Here is a 22,074-nt window from a genome sequence, read left to right on the forward strand (position 1 = left end):
GTTCTGTAATAATGTGTTGCCAGTACTACTTAAAATACTTTTTGGGTTTATCTTAAGTGAAATTCTCTATGTTAATTACCTCTTTTATGCGATGAAACTCAACGAAGGCATATTTGTCCTGCTTCTCCTTAAATGAGTTTACTATTTTTATGAATGACCATCTGTATTTTATACATACATCTCATTTGGGGGATATAGACCTTTAAAAATGTGGACATTACACATGTAAATTAGTAGTCTGGTAAATTTAATATAAGCATATTAAGCATTTTAAAAAATCATTTTACTTTGTCCATTTCACAGTTAACAGAGATGACAACTCTAACCTCATTAGGCTAATCCAAGTATTCCAGAATGCTTTCTATTAGTCTGTTTTATTATGAACATTTAAGTCTTACTTAGGACTCCTTAGGATTGATATTGAGTTCTTGAGGCAGGCATGCGCGCGCGCGCGTGCGTGCGTGCGTGTGTGTGTGTGTGTGTGTAAGTGTGTAACTTTGTTTTCTAATACAAGCAGTCTCCAAGAAGTTTGCATCCCAGAAGTTTGTAAGCCAGTCATGTATAATTCAGAATATGTTTATACTTTTTTCTAAAGGGAGGAAATGTTGTAAATAGTGGTAAGGTTCAGAGATCAGTTACTTGGTTGAACAGGTTACATGGACTGAGTACTAAGAGTTGGAGTATTAATAGCTTGACGTCTGCATCCCAGGAGCAAGTGCCCAAGTCATGTAGGAAAGAGTGAATGATGATGTTTTCTGAGCTTTCCTTTATGCAGCTTTAACCCTCTACAAAATTTTGAAATGGTTAAAGTTTGTATTTCATGTTCTAGTTTCTGTCATTAGTCATTTATTTGGAGCTTAATACATTTTCCGGTGAGTAAGAACTGTTTTTGTCTTTCTTTATATCCCTAGCACATAGCGCTTATTAAGTGCTTGCTAATATATTGAGGTCATCCATAGGTTAAACAGGTGTACTAACTTATCCCTTTCTCCCACACACCTGATAAGTATATATAGTAGGATCTATTTAGAACAGGAAAGGACCTTAGAGAGGCCACCAAGCCTAAACCACTTATTTTGTAAATTAGAAAATTGAGGCCCAGAAAGGTTGAAAGGCCCACAGTCACAGCTTGTATCTGATATGGGATCTGATGCCATTCAACCACCTTCACCCTCCTTAATTTTTCTACATTACCCAATCTTTCCATGCTTAGGTAGAAAATATCCTTTATTGCCCATTATTCCAAATGAAAACTTCTGTTTCCTTGATAGGTGATCTTAGCATTAGATAATTTGAATTAATCATATTAAGGATTAAAGATTAAAAACCCTAATCCTTAAAGAGATTTCATTTTTTAAAGGAAGATTATTAGCCCAAAACAATTGACAGAAAAATTATGGGCGTAACAATGAAATAAAAATATTGAAGCTTTGCATGGGAGTCTGCCCTGTCATCATGCTTCCCTTTTTTCCTAATACCTGGTTTTATGAGCTTTTTCTATAGTTTGAACTCACAATGTGCATTTTCTCCCTGGTTGATGTTAACATGCTGCCTTCCGAAGATTTCCAGAGTTATTTGCCAGTGTATAAACCACTTTGTTCCAAAACTTCATATGCATATGTTACTAAGAATGCAGTTCCCATGCAAACAATGTTAGCTTCTCTGTGGAAGTCACAACTCAAGAAACCAGGCTTCTAGTCTGAGTTCTAGTGCAAAATGCCCCTTTTGACCAAGGGGCATTACAGTTATTTTGCTTCTTTTTGCCTCAGTTTTCACAGCCCTAAAAGAAGAAATTGAGCTAGATGTTTTCTCAGGTCTCTGCTAGCTGCTAAGGTTCTGTAATACTAGCCTTTTTTGAACCCTCGGACTATAGTATAGTCTCTTAGGCTTGAGACTTGGGATGAGGCATGTGTGTATGTGTGCATGCATGTGTTTGTATGGCTACATTTAGTCACTGCCATTGATATTTTTAGGAATTAAGGTGCTTATCTTCCTTTAGGAAATACATATTTAGTGTAAAGTATGTAACATGATACTACTTGGTTAACAAATTATCTAACCCTTTTAGAAGAAAGACTGCCTTTTAAACTCCTCTTTAGCAAACTTTGAAATTTTGGGTGATTCATTGGTTGCTAGATTCCTATAATTGAATTTGATGACAGCTTGAATTCTGAATTTGGCCCACTGTGGAATGAAAAATGAGTTTGCTTATAATAGTTTGTACTTTGTCACATTTTTGCTTACTAAAGGCAGCTTGACTAATAGAGTATTTTTTCTTCCAGCTCCTGAAACTCTGATGAGAGCCCTAGAGCTTTTGAATTATCTAGCTGCTTTAAATGACGATGGAGACTTGACTGAATTGGGATCCATGATGGCAGAATTTCCATTGGATCCACAGCTCGCTAAAATGGTTATTGCAAGTTGTGACTACAACTGTTCTAATGAGGTCCTATCTATTACTGCTATGTTGTCAGGTAATAGAGGGAAAAAGCCACCCCCATCCTTTCCCCCTGTCCCTTGGCCCCCTCCATTTCTTGCCTCCCCCCAAAATATCCCAGTTTGGGTGGATATCACTTAGTTTTTTCTAACATATGATAGTTTGATGTATATTCTCAAAAAGAACAAATACCTTGTATATGAAAATATTTACTTAAATTGAAGAATAAAATCTTCACAAAATTTATGAAGGCAAAATAATTTATTGTATGAAACATAACAAAAATACTCAACTTTGAAATACTGGTGAAACTTAAATTGCCAAATTGTAAAGAAAAGAATACTGGTACCTCACTATAACAGTAACTGTTATAATCCCATAATTCAGAATTTTGAACAAGGTGAGTCATTTATAGACTTACCTCCCTAGGTTTGTCATTAGTACCAGAAGGACCTTGTTTTGAACACTGTTATAGTGATCCTCTTGGTTGTGTACAAATATGCCAGTTGAAAAGAAGATCAAATAAAAACTCACTGTGAAAGAATAAAGATAGTAACAATAACAAAAGTCTCAAATCTAACTCAGTCTGTTTAAGTGGCTGTACTTCATGATGGTAGAAACATAATAAGGCATGTCTAGTATGTGAAAGTCTAAATTTGAAAGCCATATATTGATTCAAGAAAGAATCATCCATTTGAGTCAAGTTCAATCTTTGAAATGATACCAACTTGGATGTAAATATTCCAGAAGCAAGAAAGGAAATATCAGTAAAGAAATTAATACTGAGTTTTACGGCTATAAATTGCTTATGTGGTAGTTGAGTGAAATTTCCAGTAGAAAAATAATGGAATAAGATTTTGTACAGAATATAACCGACTTATAAGTAAGGTGCTCATGCATTTATAGATTCAGATACTGGGGACAATAGACTTCATGTCTAAAAACACCTGCTCACTATGGTAATCAGGATATTTATTTATAATGGTTTTAAATATTTAAAAGCCTTATGCAATGTAAACCCTCTCCTGATTACTTCTAAATTCGTTAAAAATTGAAACTAAAAGTGTTTTATAAAGTTATGGCCTAGTTCAGTCTTGTGGCATATATTAATGGTGTGAATTTTTTTTTTATTTATGAACTAGCTAAAATGTTTTTTTTTGCAGAGTTATAATTGATCAGACTCAGAGCAGATGGGCAGGGCAGAATCTAATCATTTTAACTAAATTGTAGTCTTAATTGCGGAGGTGGTGGTAGGTTGTTGTCTGCCTTTCTTATATGTTGTTTTTATTAGTTTCTCCAGTCAGTTTCATCTTCCCCAAGATTTAAGAGAATTTGTGATTGCAAAAAGCAACAGGTTATTTTTATGTTCCACCTGCCTTTCCCCCATCATTTTCAACCTTTACTGCCTGTTTTGTTTTCTAAGGTTTTCACCTTTTTGGAACCTAGTTTTAGAGTGGGTAAGAAAGTTAGCTCTTCAAGGAAATTATTATTTGGGTTCAGTTGAAATCTTCCAACTTGTTTTAAATTCCCTTCTTTTCATGGTTCTGGTCAGTAATAGATGTTATGCGTGAAATGATTGTTTAGTGATGTTACATAGTTCATCGTAGAATTCACAAAGTTTGAGCTTACTTGTAGCGATACATGGACAGGCCATTGGGGAGAAATTAGTGAACTAACACAGAGGGACCGTTGAACATGAACAGCTTGCCAAACTTCTCGTGCTTTATTTTTCATCTAAAAAATTTTACGTTTCAGAAATTTTGAGGTCCTGACATAAACTGTGTAAAAAACAAGGGCCTTCTCTTCATATAATGCTGTTTCTTCCCACTATTCCTTAGTTATGGTGACCAGTTTTCCACACTCTTTCTGATATATAGTCAGAGCAATGTGAATTTTTTTGTGCTTCAATTACTTGACTTGCTCCTATTATTTTAAGTGAGACCTCTAATATTTACCATGAATGTGTCTTTATTTTCTGTTGGCTATTTGATATCCTTTTGAGGGGAAAAGATTATGGGAAAGAGTAATTCATTTGACTCTGTATTTGGTCTACAAGTCTGCTAGTTCCATTTCCATCTGGATTGATGATCACTTAAGATATTTCCACTGAATCAAGAGTTGAAAAGCTTTGCTTTTAAAATGTGTTGAAAAAAGGTCCCGATTTGTTAAAAATTTAATTTTTTATATTCTCATGAATATGGAATTGCTAAAGTGGTTTAAGGAAAGTTGTATTTTTTAATGCAGTGTACAAAACACCTTGTATTGACTATATAGCCTTATTTCAATTAAGATTGGGGCTTCATACAAATACATGGCTGGGCTTACCCTACTGGCAATCTTGATGACCCTTGAAATAATGAATGTCAGGGGCTCACAGTGTCCACTTTTCTATTATTGAGTGTTGGTTTTTATTTGGGGGTATTGATTCAAAATACCATTTTTAAAAATCTTCATTTAGGACTCTTTATTTATTGGTCCTTTAAGATATTGAAAGAATAGGCTGAATTCCCCCCAGCCTTTTGGTTGAATTTCCTTAATTTAAATAATAGTAAAGGGCGGTTTAACCTTCCACCACTACTGCTACTATCAAAACCCAAGTTTCCCTGATATTTTCTTGTTCTCATATGCTTCTGCATACCGGTGCTTATAGTAATACCCACCAGTGGTGACAGCCACAACACTTTTTAGATCTTTTGCATTTAATTGTGGTAAATAGGACTAGTTGTAAAAATTGTTTGTAACCACAGCAGTGGTGAAGTATAGTTTTTAAATTGCTTGTGTTATTTAGTGGACTTCTTACTTGAAGAGATATATTTAGCTAAAAGACTGTTGTCACCATAATTCTGGTTATTGGTAGAGCTATCAGCACTGGTTTTTTGAAATAAGTTCTATTGAGCCCTCCTTGTATACTTTTAGCAATCTTGATGGCCTTCAGAATAGCCGTTTTGATGCCTACTTTTAGTTCTAGTCAAAATAATCAGGTACTCTGTAGCTTTGAAACCCTCTTGTCTTACAGATGTGGTTAGGTGTTGATGTACCAATTCAAGGTAGTAAACAGTCCAAGATGCAGTTGGAGGCCATCCTGCCCTGCCCTATGCTCTGTGAACTGACCTAGCTAGGCCTTGTTCCTCTGTCTGTGAATGCGTGACTCATCGATATGGGCGTTTGTGTTGGGCCCATACCAACCTTGTTTAGTCCCACAGTGTTTTGTTCGCCCCACGGAGGCCAAGAAAGCAGCAGATGAAGCCAAGATGAGGTTTGCCCACATAGATGGAGATCATCTGACACTGCTGAACGTTTACCACGCTTTTAAACAAAGTAAGTTTTAATTACATTTAGTTTTTACTTTTGCCTAAATATCAAGTGATAACATTGATTTCTTTTTCTCATTTGACTTTCATTCATTTTTGTGTTTGTATATTTATTGACATTAATGAGACCTTTGTATTGGAAACACATCCATAGTTATTTTAAACTCTTGCCTGGGGTAAAAAAATAGAGATCTTATTTTGGCTAAACGTATTTTATTTAGTAGGTTCTGTTCCAACAATAAAGCTGTATCTTGAATATTTATTGAATAATAATAAATTTTTTTCTAATTATTTTAAAAATTACCAAATATTGCTAGTCCGTGTGACAGATATTTGTAATAAAATGATTTTATATTTTTGTGTTTACAAAGCACATCGTCAAAGGAATAATCATTATTTAGGTCCAGAGATTTCACCTGATATTAGGATGGTGGATACATCGAAATAGTAAAATAATACTCTCAATGTAAAGCATGAGTTTTGTGCTACTTGTATAATACCAGATTGTGATCGTGTTTTGGTTATTGATTACTGGACTGAAAACTTAGTTTTCCTTAAGATGATATTAATGCAGAGTTGTTGCTGTATAGGTTTCTGATCATACAAAAGTAAAAGTCCCCTGAGTCCTTTTTTGCTTCTGGTTCTAATTGTTTTGGAAATGATCAAACATTAGCTTTCTTGTACCGTGCTGTCCCAGTGATATTTATGTAGTTTGTCCATTACTGCTCAGGAAAGGAGTCAGGTCAATAATTAACTTCTTCTTTGACCCCTTTTTACAATTCTTTTTCCCGTATAACTCTCCTTTCCCATTAACTCCTGGAAATTACCTACCTATTCTGAATTGGGCATGCAGATTTTCAGTTTTTCACATCAAGGAGGGACTGCCATTAATTAGGCAGGGAAAAAAAACACTCTGCTAGGTTGTATGGTTAGGGTTTTTGTTTGTTTTTTAACATCAAGGCCTATATGCATATTAGTAGATCTAATACTTTAAGATTTTTCGCTCTTTTGGCAAAGAAGGGTTCTGACCCTATGATTTCAGGCTTAGGAAACTCCCATAGCTACTGATCTCTGCAGTTTATCCTCTTAGAAAGTTGCCTGGTGGGGTTAATTGATTTGCCCTTGGTCTCACAGCTAGTTGTGTCCGAAACAGCACTTGAACCTGGGCTTGGCTTGACTCCAAGGCTAGACCTTTATCTTCTATACTCTACAATTTCTCATGTTCCAATGAAAATAGTTCAAGATACAGTGAAACAGTTAAGGCATCTAGCTTTCTGTACTTTTCAATTATCAAGCTTTTCCAGCAGAATAAATAAGCCAATATTAAGACTTGTGGAGTTGGTCACTTTTTTAGTAGTTACTGGTTTTTCACAGGGACTATAATCATCTATAAAGTGCTACCTTAGGCAAAGTTTCTTTGTTAAAGTTAGTTTGTGTTCTGCCTTACCTCTTGACTGGGCCTTTGGGCGTTTAAACTAGAATTTTGTTTTTAAAGGGAACCTCAGACTTATAATTCAGAGAGGTTTATGTTTTCTTTTTGTTTCTTCTTTTGTTTTTGCTTAATGTTAATGTCACCAAATTACCTGAGCAGAAGTAATGTCGCAAAGAAATTTAAAAAAAAAAAAGATTGCCACAGCTATAAATTTTTGAGGGAATAATAAAGAATTGATTAAGTTTTGGCTTTCCAGATCCATTCTCTCCATTTCAGCATAGCCAGTTTCCTTAAATAGCATAAGCGTATGCCGGTTTGAAGGCAGAACCTTAAGCAAATAACTCAATATTTTTTTTTGTTTTTGAGAAATATGGATGTAACTCACTATTCCTTAGTCAAAAGACAATCCTCCTTGTCAAAGACAATTTGCTTCTATTACATTTTGTGAGGAATAGTCTGTCAAGTGGGAATTTAAATGCACAAACAGTATTTTAGATACTAGTTCCTTAAAGGAACACAAGAACTTACTAATAAAGATGCTTTTGAGTAAAGACTATGTTTGGAATAATTTGTGGGGCTTCCCAATTCCATGTAAAACTATGTCTACTTGTGATACAAGACTCAATAAATTTCTTGCCATCCTGATCCACATGGGCCACTAGTGAGAATGTGTAATTGTCCGGATAACGTGTAAATGTCCAGGTGATAGTAGTATCTAAATATAGGGGAGGGAGGATGAGGCATCAAGACAGTCTTAGTTTTTACATTTACATAGTTGCACAGCCATTGCCTAGGTAAGGGTTAGACAGTATGGTGTAGTAGAATGATCATAAGAACTAGAAGTTCTTAGACATCAGTGTGGCGTAATAGAAAGCATCCTGGACATGAAATCAGTAGAAACCTAGAATTTAATCTCTCCTGACACTCAGTAGCTGCTTGACCATGGAGTCAGTCATTCACCCTTCCTAATCTTTAGTTTCTTTACTTAGAGAGAAGACTAGATAGTTCTGAGTTCCTTCTAGTGCTAAATCTATGATCTTTTGATCCTATGACTGAAGTGAATTACTGGAACTCTTCTAATTTTAGTTAAATCACAATTTAAAATAGAAAACAAATTTCTTGGTCCTGGATTTTATTCCATTGAATTTAAGCAAAAATTTTGTAATGTAATCATTTGGTCGCTTGGGTATTGTTATAATGGAAGGTGGAGGGCATGTTAAAAGTCATTTAGGCCAACCCTCTGTTTTTACTGGTGAGGAAAGTGAGTCTTGGAGACATAAAGTACCTGGCCTGAGGTCACATAGGACGTGGCAAGGACAGAAATTGAACTCAGATCCTTCCTGCCTTTGGTCCTTTTGATTAGTATAAAAATTACTCTCTGGAAGGTCATGGGGGAAAAAAATTCAAACAAATTGTTTTTAGAATTGTGTTTCATCTCTATTTTGACTCAGTAAGGATTTGGAAAGAATTCATATATGATATCCTTTAGAGACATGAATCTACAGTGGCTTTTCATATATTCTAGAAAGGTACATAAAATAACTTTATTTCCTGGTTTGTTTGGTTGACCATTTAGTCACACTTTTTTCTTAATTAGGTAAATTGTTTGGATGATACATATCCTTTCTCTCCCCCTCCTTTTTTTTTAAACATTGCAGATCATGAGTCGGTTCAGTGGTGTTATGACAACTTCATTAACTACAGGTCCCTGATGTCTGCAGACAATGTACGCCAGCAGCTGTCTCGAATCATGGACAGATTTAATTTGCCTCGTAGAAGTACAGATTTCACAAGCAGAGACTATTACATTAATATAAGAAAAGCTTTGGTTACTGGGTATTTTATGCAGGTATGTAAAGAACAATAAGGTAAAAGTCCACTGCTCACATTGGTATTCTTTGCTTTTATCTAATTGGCCTTTAATTCTTCAAATGTAAAATAAATTTAAGAAACCCAGTGAAAATTGCTCTTAAAAGGTTGTTTAGATGGGATGTCTCAGGAGCTTTTATTAAGAAATTTTATGTGTCTAAGAATGTGTAACCAATTAACCCAGTAAAATGGCAAAGTTGGCATTGCAAATCATGCATACTTAAATTTAATTTTATTAATGTAATCTAAATTGTATCAAATGGTCGTTATGAAGCTATATAACTGACATTTATTACTCAAAAAGTATATAAAGAAGGCATTAATACTTGATGAATTTTTTAAAATTAAATTTTCTTAATCTAAACAATCAGAAAACTCACCTAACCAGAATGTTGGCTATATTATACTATGAAATGATTATCGATATTCACATAATGATGACTCTGAGATGCAGAAGTACGCCTTAAATTATTCTTTTTTACCCTTAATCTAGTTTAATTTTATAACTAGAATCAAAGTTTGAGCTTTTCAGCAACTGTTGAACACAGAAAGTTTAACTGGCTCATTATAGTGCTTTATAAAATGCCCCTTCAAAATCCACATAATTCCTGAAACTGCTTCCCTGAGTATTGTTTATAATTAGACTAGCGGAGAATTACAAGCTGATCTTCATTCTCCTTTCCCTTTTGGAGGGGATATTTGTGCCCATGTGGAAAAATGTCAGTATTCTGTAAGGTCGAGCAAGGAGTGGCTTTCAAGGAAACTTCCTAATGTCAGCTTTTAAATGCTTTCTCCATTATCAAAAATTAAATTTTCTTCTCATTGTTCCTCAGGCAGCTCCAATTCCCAGATCCCTATAACTGGTTCTTATCTTTCATTTTTCTGTCCCACCCACCCTTTGCTTTTTCCTCTCAGAGGTTACAATAGTGTATATTGCTTCTATGGACGTAGTTCTTTACATTTAGTTTTCCCCACTAGACTGTCCTTGAGAGCAGAGACTGTGCCTGTCTTTGTATTCCCTGCACTTAGGACAGTGCCCAGCACATAGTAAGAGCTAAATAAATGTTTGTCCACCCACTAATCTCGCTGACTTAAGACTTTCCTTTCTTTAACCCATCCTTCCGAGAACTGACTTTAGAGATCTGGCTATCTCTGTCCCATGCTTGAAATTTTTAGTTACTTTCTGGATAAATCAAAATCCTTAACCTGGCATTAAGGTCATCTTCGTTAACAACACTCATTTACATATTCCATTTTGGCTAAACTTGGGCTAATAGCAGTTCCTCAATCTCATTATGCCCTCTCCTGGCCATCCCCCGTGCCTAGAATGTACTTCCTCCACATCTCTACCTATTAAAATACATCCCTTCAAGTCCTAGCCATTTTCTAGATGCTTTCCCTGATCTTCTGCTTCCCTAAGTATTTTTAAGAGCATTTTAGGTATCTCTATATCAAAGTGTGCCCTATGTCATACTTATTTCCACATATGCCTTATCCTTTCTGTCCATGGTGTTCAGAATTAAAGAGGCTTTTCTGTATGTTTCTCTGTCAGTTTATATCTGTCTACAACTATGTTTCTCTTTTTGTATATGTATTCCTTATGTAAGCTGTATTGCCAAAGAATCGTTGCATAGGACAAATTATGTCAACTGATAATATCAGAGATATTAGGGAAGACAAGCCTTTTGCTTTTATGAGAATGAACTGAATAGAGAAACCAGAATGAGAACGTTTTCTGTCATATAGTGCAATTATAGAAAATAGTTGATTGCATAAAGTCCTTGCATTTTTGTCACAAGAGTTATCTGGAACTATACCTGCACTTTAATTCTCACTGCTTTTTCCTGTTCATTCTGTGATTTTGCTGATTATACTAAACATGCGAATACTAAGACTAGCTGAGCATTGTGTGTCTAGTCTATTTTAGAATGATCTACTTTACTCTGAACCCATTGCAGTACAAAGGCAAGAGCCACCTTTAGTCTTCTAGGACCTTGGAAGATAGTTGATTTTCCTTGTATATTCAGGAAAGAAACCTCGCAAGTGCTCATATTATCCCATTCCTTTACTTTAACCCTTAAGAAATTCTTTTAAATTTTAAGTGTTTTCTGCTATAATTTCCTCTGGTATTATCTCTAGGAGAAAATTTAAAGTTACCATCTTCTGTGTAATAGCTATATTTTTATGATTTTTCTTTGTATGTCTTTCCTTAGCCTTCCTTTCTCCAGGCTAAAAAGTCCTTTAAAAATATTAAATAGACCTTATTAACCACAACAGAGTGCTTGTACAGAAGAATCTGTAAATATAAAGCAATACTAAAGCTATTTTTTTTTACTCCATTTCTAACACTTGATGAGAAAAGAAATGACTGAGTATAGTTGGAGCTTATCCGTTTGCTTTTATATCTAGTTGAGTCTGTTTAACACAGCATGTCCAAAGATTGAGAGTGCTGGTGGGGAATGGAGATAATCTACCTTCATCCTCACCTCACTTAATTTTTAACTTTATCTTGATAACCTTTTGTTATTTAAAATACCACTGGTTTTTTAAAAGTAGCATTTTTATGGAAATGAGAAAATAATTGTGAGATTGTTTTTATCATATTTTTAAGCATCTTTTCCCTTAAAGATTTAAATTCTCCAGTTTGCTTTTTCCCCGTGGCATTATAAATTATGTAATATTAACGTAACACTCATTAGGTTTAAAAATTATATTTAATATTTTGAATGATACAGTTTATCAAACAAGCAAGTGATCTATTCATCTGGAATCTAATCATAGAATCCTAGGATTTCTTCAGAACTGGAAGGAATCTTAGAATTTATCTACTTCATCCTTCTTTTATAGAAGAGAAAGACCTTGGAGATAAATGATTTTGTCCCATGTGCTGTCCTAATTTTCCCACTATTATGTGACCTGGGTCAACTCTTTCAGCTTCTGTGATTTTTTTTTTTTAATGATTTGATTTGATAATGTGGTATTTTGTTTAGCCACTCCTTTATTTCAGAACCCAGTCTGAAATTGGAAGCATTAGTTCCCCATCACTTTGATTTGCTTAATTTGTTTAATCACTATTATATACTATCATTTTATCAGTGAGAACTAGAAAATTAAGTTTGTAGGTGATCGAAGCTTTTGTAGATCTTCGTCAAACATTATGGAATGTATTGAGAGGGGCAGTATTATGTAGTAGGAAAAGCCCTGGATTTGGAGTCCAGAGACCTGGGAAGAAAATTAGATGTCATATAATTTGCTAGCTTTGTGGCAGAGTGAGCATTAGTTACATCATGTCATCTGTGAAATGGGGTACTATTGCCCTAATATTGTACTAGCTATCTTACAGGGTTGTTTTGAACAAAGTGCTCTATAAACTGCAAGGCTTTATAATTAGTGTTATAGAGATTTATATATTTGATGAGATGAGCAATGTCAGTGCTGGCAGAAAATGTTGGTGCTGTGAGTTACATTGTATGCAATGATCCACACTCATAGATTCCCATTCTGCAAAGAAGCAGGAAGAAAGGTGCCTTCTGATCTTTTCATTTATATCCAAGACTTATATCCAAAGGCTTTGTAGCATTTGATTTTAATTGTTTTGTTGGGGTTTTTTAGTATTTATATTTTTACAGTCATTATATTTTGTTTTTCTGCTGTCGTCTACTTGTTTTGCATCACTTCATGTAAGTCTTGTCATGCTTCTTTGTATTCATGATATTCATAATTTCTTAAAGCACTGTAATACTCCATTCTACTTATTAACTGCAGTTTGTTTAGCCGGTCCTCAATCAAGGGATATTTATTTATCCCTAGTTTTTTGCTACTGCAAAAAGTGCTAATATAACCAGTGTGCATGGGGGTTGTTTTTACAGACCCCATCTTAATTGATTTTATGTCTGAGGTAATTAGATCGAATAACCAGAACCTACTGCAATAGCACTCCATTTATATATCATTGCTGGGAGGAGAGGGTCTTAATTTTTGTGTATTTTGCAGAGTTGAAGCTTTACCCATTTAATTGCTATTTTTTTAAGAAAATTAACCATTTTGTTAGAAAGTGTTTCTTAAATGTATTAATACTTCCCTAAACATAAAGAAAAGTGAAATCTTTTCTCCCTCCTCATCCTTCTAGGCTTCTCTGTTAAAAACAGCCCCTCTCCCTAGGTGCTCTTCCCTGAGTTGACATAAAATTATTCTGAGTTGACATAAAATTATTCTCTGCTCATTTTTCTTCCTCCTATCATTCTCACTGTTTCTTAGTTTCCTTTGCTAGATCATTATCTGTGTCTCACATCCATTTGACCATATATTCCACAGTTGTCTTGTGCCCTCTTCCCCCCACCCCCTTTAACACTTTCTTGGTCATCTAATTAGTTCTCATGAATTCAGTTATTTCTGTGTCAGTGACTCCCAGATCTGCATATCTAGTTCTTAACTCTCTCTTGAGCTCCCAGTCTTGTATCACACTGCCTGTTGAATATTTCCTCCTGGGTGTCCCATAGACATCTGGCACTTTTGACTTACTTTAGACATCATTTGTTAACTGCTGAAGTATATTCATGGCCCCAGATGCCATCCTCAGCCTGCCAGTAGGCTAGAAAACCAAGTTTGTTAGGTTTGGATCAATTCAGTCCAATAATTTGAATAGGCATTTATTTTGTATTGGCCCTGTCTATTCCTCACCTCTTTGGTGAGAATTGGTTTTAAAATAGCATCACTGCTACTTTCTATAAGCTCTATGATTAGAGGTCATACAAGTATAAGATTTAGTGCAAGAAAGGACCTTGGAGAGATCACTTTTTCTGACCACTTCATTTTACAAACTAGGAAATTGGAGCTGAGAGGTGTGAGGTTTAAAGCCACCCAGACAGTACTGGTTTCAGATATCTTCACTAAGGTGGAACATACAAAACCTGATTTTATATGTGAAGTTATCTTCATCTCTTCTAATGCTAGAAGTAGCCCAAAGAGAGGGCAAAAAGAAAGGAATCAAAAGAAGCCTTTAGTAGGTAGTTTACATGATGGGAGCAGTGAAATCTAAAACAATAAGAATTGGAGGTGATATCTGTAATTGATCAAATAAGTATCTCTTAACCCACTTTTAACTTTTCAGTACATCAAAATATTGTATTGATTTAATTTGGTTTTGATTTTAGGTGGCGCATTTGGAACGAACAGGGCATTACTTAACTGTAAAGGACAACCAAGTAGTGCAGTTACATCCTTCAACTGTTCTGGACCACAAGCCAGAATGGGTGCTTTACAACGAATTTGTCCTTACGACAAAGAATTATATCCGGACATGTACAGATATCAAACCAGAATGGTAAGCAGATGTTTTTATCTACAGAAAAATAGCTTATATTGTGTGTGATATGCTAAGTCAGAGGTGGGGAACCTGCAGCCTTAAGACCATATATGGCCCTATAGGTCCTCAACTGTGGCCCTTCAACTGAATCTAAACTTCACAGAACAAATCCCCTTAATAAAAGGTTGTGCTGATTGAAGATGTCTAGAGACAGTAATCAGTTTATGAATTAGCAAGTTCAAAGTGAATAAAGGAATTACATTTGTAATGTTGTGTTATGTAGGGTCTTCTCTCAGTTGTTATGCTTTGTTGCTGTTTTTTCCTTTTTGCACACTTGATATTTGACTTGATGTGCCTGGAAAATTGACCCAGACTATGTTCGTCTTACTCCTTGTATGTGACATCGTCACTATACAGTGACTGTGAAGAGTTGACAATTAATTTCTTTTGCTGCTCACTAGCTAAGAGACTTCACAGTTTATATCTTTCTTTCACTCAGATGTAAATATAAACGTAACTGCCTCAAGTGTGGTTAATATATTTAGCAATCCAATAAGATTATTAATTCACATCGATGTCAGGTTTAATGTTTACTAAACATTCACAATAAATTTGTGGGGTAGGAATACAGATGTTATTATCCCCACTTTACGGTATAAGAAAAGGGCAGCTAGGTGCTGCAGTAGGTAGAACACTGGGCTTGGAGTCAAGAAGATTTGAGTTCAAATCAGGCATCAGATACTTAACTTAGCTGTGTTACCCTGGACAAGTCATTTAACCCCTATTTGTCTCAGTTCCTCACACTGAAGAATGAATTTGTAAAGCACTTTACTATCTTTGCTGAGAGAACCCCATGGACAAAGTCTCATAGATTCGGATGCAACTGAACAACAATGGTATAAGAAAATTGAAGAAATAGAGGGTGAAGTGATTTTTACAGGGTAGACCAAGTAGCTTGGTCAAGCCTGGATTCATACTTAGGTCCTGTAATTCCAGGGTACTTTCTGCAATACTTAGTTGCTCATAGCATTACAGTTCCATGGAGCTTTCCACGGCACTCAGTGGTATTTTCTGACCCAGAAAAGTTTTGGTTTTTTAATAGACAAATCAAAGATTTTTGCCACTGATTATCCTAGCACTTGTATTCCTCTCAAAGTCTCTTGGGTTCATTAGGTCATTTCCTCATGCCTAAAGTCTTCAGTATGAGTGGCTTGTTTTCACTGTATCCACTCAAGTATCAGGGACTCCTGAGGAGAGGAGCAGACTGAAAAGTAAGTTAAAGAGTTCAGGGGAGAGGGGAAGCTGAAAGCCAAAAAGTGAAGAAAGCTGATCCAAGTGGGGTGCAGAGTATATTGTATGGCTAGAGTAACACCAATAGATTTTTCATTGTAAGCTAATTATATTGCTACCAACTAAAGCCTTGTATTATCTCCTGTCTTGCCTGCAGTTAAACCTTCTAATCTCCAATTCTAGGGACAAGTAAATGTGTCTTTTTATTTTTTATTTTCTCTTTCATCTTCTCTTCTTCCTTTCCCCTTTTTTCCTTTTGCTTTCATGGTTAGATTTATCTAGATCTGAGAAGGGTAAATTGAGATCCCCCACTAGTATAGTTTTACTGTCCCATTTCCTCCTTTAACTGAGTCATTTAATGTTTTCCTTAAAGGTTTTGGGTGCTATGCCATTTGTTACATTCCCTTAACTTTCCACCAGACCTGTGATTTCGTTGGTATAGGGACCTGCCAGTGCAGATTGGCATCTACATTAACGAATAAAGAATTATTTTTTAGTGGAATACAAATTCTGATGAGGGAGTCCATCTCCAGTCATCTTGATCTCTTGCCATGGGACTCAGATGGCTCCAGAGGAGAAAGTGAGGCTGGTAACCTTGTATAGCCCTCCCTCCCTTAAATCCAGTTTGCATGCATGTCATGGCATCATCTTCCTGATGTCATGGTCCTCTTCAAGAATGAAGGGCAAACAACAACAATAAAATTTGAGATAATTTATGTCCCATATTTATTTTCTCTATTCCATGTTGGTAACTTAGCAATTTAAGTTGCTTTTGTGGAGGTGCAATTCAGTTGATTTCTATGAAAATTCAAACAGAAACCTGATTAACATCATAATTGATAGCAGGGTTTAAAATACAATACATGCTGTACAAGTGCAACCAATGCTGATTGTTTCAGTTTAGAATTGTTTCACTCCCTGGTTAGTTATTACCAGAATCCAATCTTTGGTGGGAAACACCAGTTTTTATCCAGCATGGTTGGTTTCAACACATGAAAGAACTTATTAAGTAGTGGCACTTGATATTTCTTTGCCTATTTTGTGGGATTTCTTTCTTTCTTCATAATAAAGGGTTTTTGAAACCTGAACATGTAGAACATTGCTGTCTTAGCACAAATAATTGGTTAAATAAAATTTCCCGTAAATCACCCCTAATATTTAAAAGAAATTGTTTTCTTAGAACATAGTATAATATCTATAGTTATTTAAAAATAGAAAGAATTGAAGTTGAGTGGAAGTAATAATCTGAATACAGAGAGATGCTATCTACCTGAGGTCCCCTAACTTTAGTATTGTGAAGAGGGCTTTTGTCATTATTTAAAAGTCATGTGGAAGTGTCATTTAGGACTATAGCTTTGAGAGGAAAAAAAATTTAAACTTGTTGTACCTTCTAAAACTTATTTTGAGATTATTATTTAATATTGGAATACTTGAAATAATTTGCATGTATTTTTATTAATGAATTGGATTTGCAGATTTTGTGTCCATCAGCATAATCATCCATAACTATTGTTCAGGTAATAGCTATTGCCTAAAAGTGTTATAATCAAATGTTAATATGGTAACTTTTGACTATTTATTGACAGGTTGGTGAAAATTGCCCCTCAATATTATGATATGAGCAATTTCCCACAGTGTGAAGCAAAGAGACAATTGGACCGCATCATTGCCAAACTTCAGTCCAAGGAATATTCACAGTACTGAATTGAGTGCTTTGAACTGAAGTTATTCAGAGGACAGCTTTAAAAGATGAATGAACTCAAAGTTCAAGTTGTGCTCTTCACGTTGGTTCAATAATGGCCTTTATTTGAAAGCTTTTTAATTTTTCTTTACAGTAAATATTCCATTCTGATTTCATAAATTAAACATTTATGCCTCCCTTTTGTGTTGACACTGTAGCTCATACTGGAAAAGTCGATCAATGTTTTGCAGTTTATTGAAAGTAGTTCTATATATATAACAATGTTATAAGCATTTCTTTAGAAATGGTTGAAAATGCTTCTAAAATGTGATTATCGACCATGGTATGCATGATCGTTGTAATTGTTGACATTCCTTTTAGAAGTTGTGAAATGTTACAACTTGTGCTTATGTAGACACAATCTTCGGTCTCAGTACAGAGGCAATGACTTCAATAAAGTCTATTTATACTAATTTTGGCCAGAGTACTTCAGTATCTTTGTTCTGGTCTCAGAATGGATAGATTCCTTTTCCCCTTCCTCCCTCAGTGTAAATGGTAAAGTAATGATAAATGTAACATCTGTGATATGAGAAAAAGGTTTACATGTTATATATCTCTCTCTCATATAAACTCAGGTCAATTGAATTTTCTCTACAATGACTTCTTCATAGAAATTAATCACATTTATCATTTAAAGAGCCTATCCTGGAGTCTTGGTATGTTAAATAAGTTTTGACATAATTGGACAAAATGAGAATGCTAGTACGTGGTTTTCATCCAACATAATGATTGATAATGATGATTGCCCGCTCCCCCCCCCCCCCCCCCCCAAATATATCTTGGTGGGGTGGGCAGGACTGATTTAAAGAACGCGTTTCAGTCCTGTCTCTGACAGGTACTAGCCATATAATTAATCTGACCCTAGGCAGGTCACTTAATTTTTCCCATGTCATGGGCAACTTAATTTTGTTAGACTGTTAAGTTGTAGGAAAGTTGCTGACCTATATCAGTGGATAGAATTTTCACACAATTTCCTGCACTGATGAGATCATAGGCTTTTATCCCCTTGCCATCACCACACTACACTGACTCACCTCCAAAAAGGAAAGAAAAGTTGTATTACTAAATATTTTTAGAGATCATTCTTTTCCTGGATAGTTTAAAAGATGGTTTCTTCATGTTGTTGGTTTGTGAAACTGATCGAGTGGGACGGTGCCACAATAGATCCTGAGTGTTGAATGTCCTGGGCCAGGGAGCATCATTCATTTTAAAGGTAAAACATTTTCAGATCATGAATTTGAATTTTTTACTTGGCAATTAGGCTAATAAAACTATCTTCACGAATCAAAAAAATAGTCCATTTTTGTCTCCAGGGGAAAAAAGTTTCTATTTGTTTTCTGGATCTCACATAAACCAGTTTTTCTCAACTGTAGGTTTAAGCTATTAAAATGAATGTGCTATTAAATAATACTTCATTTTATCAATTTTTAAAGGTAAATTTGTAGGTATATGTTGTGATTCAAAGGTACATTTGGTAGTTGATTTTTAGGATTTATAGGATTTGGTCCTACTTTGTAACATTAACTCTTTGAAGCCACTAAGGCCTTACATAATGGTAGCTGTCATTTAATAAATAATGCCCTAGTGACCTTGAAGGAACTAATGTACCTAATTTGTTTCCAAAGAATAATTTCTACACTAGGATATTATGCCTGATTACATTTATAGATCAATTTAAAAACTCAACTGCACTTGAATCCTTTGGCTGCATTACCTGCTAGGGGCCAGTGTGTTTCTTTTGCTTTCTTTTTAAAGGGTAGGCTTAATAAAAGTGACCTACTGGCACTTGGCTCAAAATGTGTTTTCATGGGAAAGTATTGTCAAAGGAATACACTTATAAAAATGACCTGTTTAAAAATCTATGCTACAAATGTACAGTTTCTGGGTCATTGTGAATGTCAATTGGAGCCTTTTACAGTCTATAAAAATCTATAGATTCCAATGTGGCTTACTTAAAATGGAATAATCTTGAACTTTAAATTTGATGCTTGAAAGCTATGCATTTCAGTCATGTTGAGCAAAGATTTTCAGGTTTTCAGAGCAGAGTTTAGCAAAGTTTCTAGGAAAAGTAGCATCAATCTAATAGGCTGGTTGCTACTGGGAATTACCCTTCGGAGACAGTAGATCTAGGCAACTTACACTCATTCATCATGTTTAACAATGTTTTAATCTGACCAAAGCTTAGGCTTTCTAATGATTGAAAAATTGTGTAAGTGACATTATGTGCCATGATTATTATAAAGATTGCCAAATCCTACTTTAGAATTAAATTTTGCTCAATATGTTAAATTGTTATGCATTTTATTTTCCCAAAAAAGAATTTGGGGTTAATAATTTTTCCAGTGAAAAAGACAACTGTTAATTTAATGTTCACTATACCCTTTATAAATTACTTACTTACTTTGGAAATTAAGCAGTCATAGAATTTTAGACAAGGAGACTGAGGTCCAGAAAGGATAAGTCTGTAATCCTGTGGCCAGTTAGTTACTATAATATTAAAAATAAACCAGACTATTATATTAAAAGACAAAGTTTTTATTTTAGTTTTCTTGAACTGGGAAATTTTTAAAGCCTGTTTAAAAAAAAATAAGGCTCTCTCCTCATCTCTTGAAGTATTAGCAGCTGCTATGAGGAAGAGAGGACTTTAAGAGAGAAAAATAGCTAAAAGGTTGATATCTAGAATGCGGCCATAGAATTATAGGACTTTAGGATTGGATGATATCTTAGAAGTTGTAACAACCCAAAACTCAGTGAAATATGCTTCAAAAGTATCATTATAACCATCCAGCCATTGCTTAAATACCTCTAATGAAGAGTAGTAGCTCTGTTGATGTGCTGGTCTTTTTTTTTTTTTCTTCAAGTTTTTCCCTATGTGGATTTGAAACAGATTCTTTGCAGTACCCCTCTATTAGTTCTTGTCTAACCTTCAGTAGTCAGATAGAACACATTTGTTTTTCTGCATAGTGTATGGTATATGACGAGAGTTGTTGTGTCTCCCTTTATATTATTTTCAGACATTTCACCATTTTGATTGGGTTTTCTTGGATTAATCCAGTCTGTCAGAATCTTTCTTTCAGGGTTGCGCACACAACTGAACACCATGTTCTAGACATGGTCTGTAGGACCTCTTGTCAGATATGTTGATGGGTTCAACTAGATTGCTACTGAAGTTTCTTCTAGCTTTCAGATTCTGTGCTTGTTCAATTCATTTGTCAAAAATAGGGATTAGACTACAAGACTTGAGGTTTGATTCCAGCTCTAAAATTCTGTGATTGTAATATAGACTAAGATAAAAGAATTTGGGGTTGTTGTGAGTTGTTTTGGTAACAGCAGTGTCACAAGGGATTTTATCATGTCTGACAAGGTCAGTTCTTTAAAACTTTTTTCACATTGACTACTGCCAAGCCAGCCATTCTCAATACTGTAGTTGACTTTTTGAACATCTAACAGCCCATGTTAAGATTGTAAAATCTCTTACTAGCAAAAAAAAAAAATTGTTTTCCAGAAACCTCAATATTTGAGTTTTTTGAGCTCCTTCATGGTATTATAAGGATGCTTTTAAAGAATTATATCCTGCTTTATAGTTTGTATAACAAAGTGCTCTTTCTAGTGTAGTATTAATGCTTGCTGCTAATAATAAGCTAAGAATTAAGTTATTTGCGTTAGTCTTGTTCCATTAGATTCCGGAGAGGTTTGTTTGATATGTAAATATAGCAAATAAGGTTTGTATACTTGATCTTTTTTAATTGTCCCATGGAACAATTAGATCTGTTTGTATTGCCGAAAATGTGGGAATAACAAATTTGGCCAAATCTAGTCATTCAGCATAATATTGTTTTGAGTACCTACTGTGTTCAAAGTAATGTCTTGGAATTGAGGTAGTTAGAAAAACATGAGAGGCCTCCCTTGCTCGCCCCCCTCCCCACTTCTTTCAGGGGCTAACACTGTAAATAGGAGAGATCTGATGGACATTACTTGGAACCTGTATGTAATCAGTACCAAAAGGAAAGATAGAGTTGTGGAAGTTCTAAGGTGGGAAAGCTCATGTCCGTAAGGAAAAGTTTCATTGCGGAAGAGATGGGATTTTATCTGATACTTGAAAGATAAGATATTAGTCAGCAGGTGTTCTTGGGAGATAACAGTATGCCAGACTTGTAGGAAAGAGATCAGGGACAGGAAGCTTGTCCAGAGAAGTGAGAAACAGTGTGCAGGGTCACAACTTGTCAAGAGAGACAAGTTTCTAGACTACAAAGAAATGGAAGATGAGCATGGGTCATAGGCATCAAGTGAGCTTAAAGCTAAGATGAGTAGTTTTAATGGCTTTAGGGAAGTTTAGTTCTTTTTAGCAGTAATGTGAACTTGGAGTTTCAATAGAATGCTGGTTGGATTAAACTAATTTGTAAGGGATTAAATTAAATTAAGGTAACGGAAATAAAAAGTGTTTGTAATACCCTCTTGAAGAAATTTGGTGGAAGGAAAGTATAAAAGAATCTAATGGAATCTGAAGAAAAGTTTTGTTTTTTGATATTAGAGAGCTGAACATGCTTTTAGGCAGAAGAAAAGGAGCCATTAGAGAGGAAAAATGTTGAAGATCTATGAGGGAGATGGAATTAAACACAAGTGAAAGGGCCAGCCTTGGAAAAGAAGGAATGAATTATAATACAGATATTTTGGAAATTTGAGAGAACT

The 22,074-nt window shown here is 35.0% G+C and overlaps 1 protein-coding gene across 1 annotated transcript in view; it reads left to right on the forward strand.

Moving 5' to 3' along the window:
• The window catches only part of DHX15 (DEAH-box helicase 15), a 62,686-nt gene extending 44,888 nt beyond the window's left edge, over positions 1–17,798 (forward strand). The window contains exons 10-14 of the mRNA XM_036762402.1: positions 2,283–2,474; positions 5,633–5,755; positions 8,839–9,029; positions 14,203–14,372; positions 17,231–17,798. Of these exons, the coding sequence (XP_036618297.1) occupies positions 2,283–2,474; positions 5,633–5,755; positions 8,839–9,029; positions 14,203–14,372; positions 17,231–17,348 (794 nt within the window). The 3' untranslated portion in view covers positions 17,349–17,798. The remainder of the gene's footprint in view (positions 1–2,282; positions 2,475–5,632; positions 5,756–8,838; positions 9,030–14,202; positions 14,373–17,230) is intronic.
• The last annotated feature ends 4,276 nt before the right edge of the window (positions 17,799–22,074 follow it).

This window comes from Trichosurus vulpecula, chromosome 6, assembly GCF_011100635.1.
Source record: "Trichosurus vulpecula isolate mTriVul1 chromosome 6, mTriVul1.pri, whole genome shotgun sequence".
Classification (NCBI taxonomy): Eukaryota; Metazoa; Chordata; class Mammalia; order Diprotodontia; family Phalangeridae; genus Trichosurus; species Trichosurus vulpecula.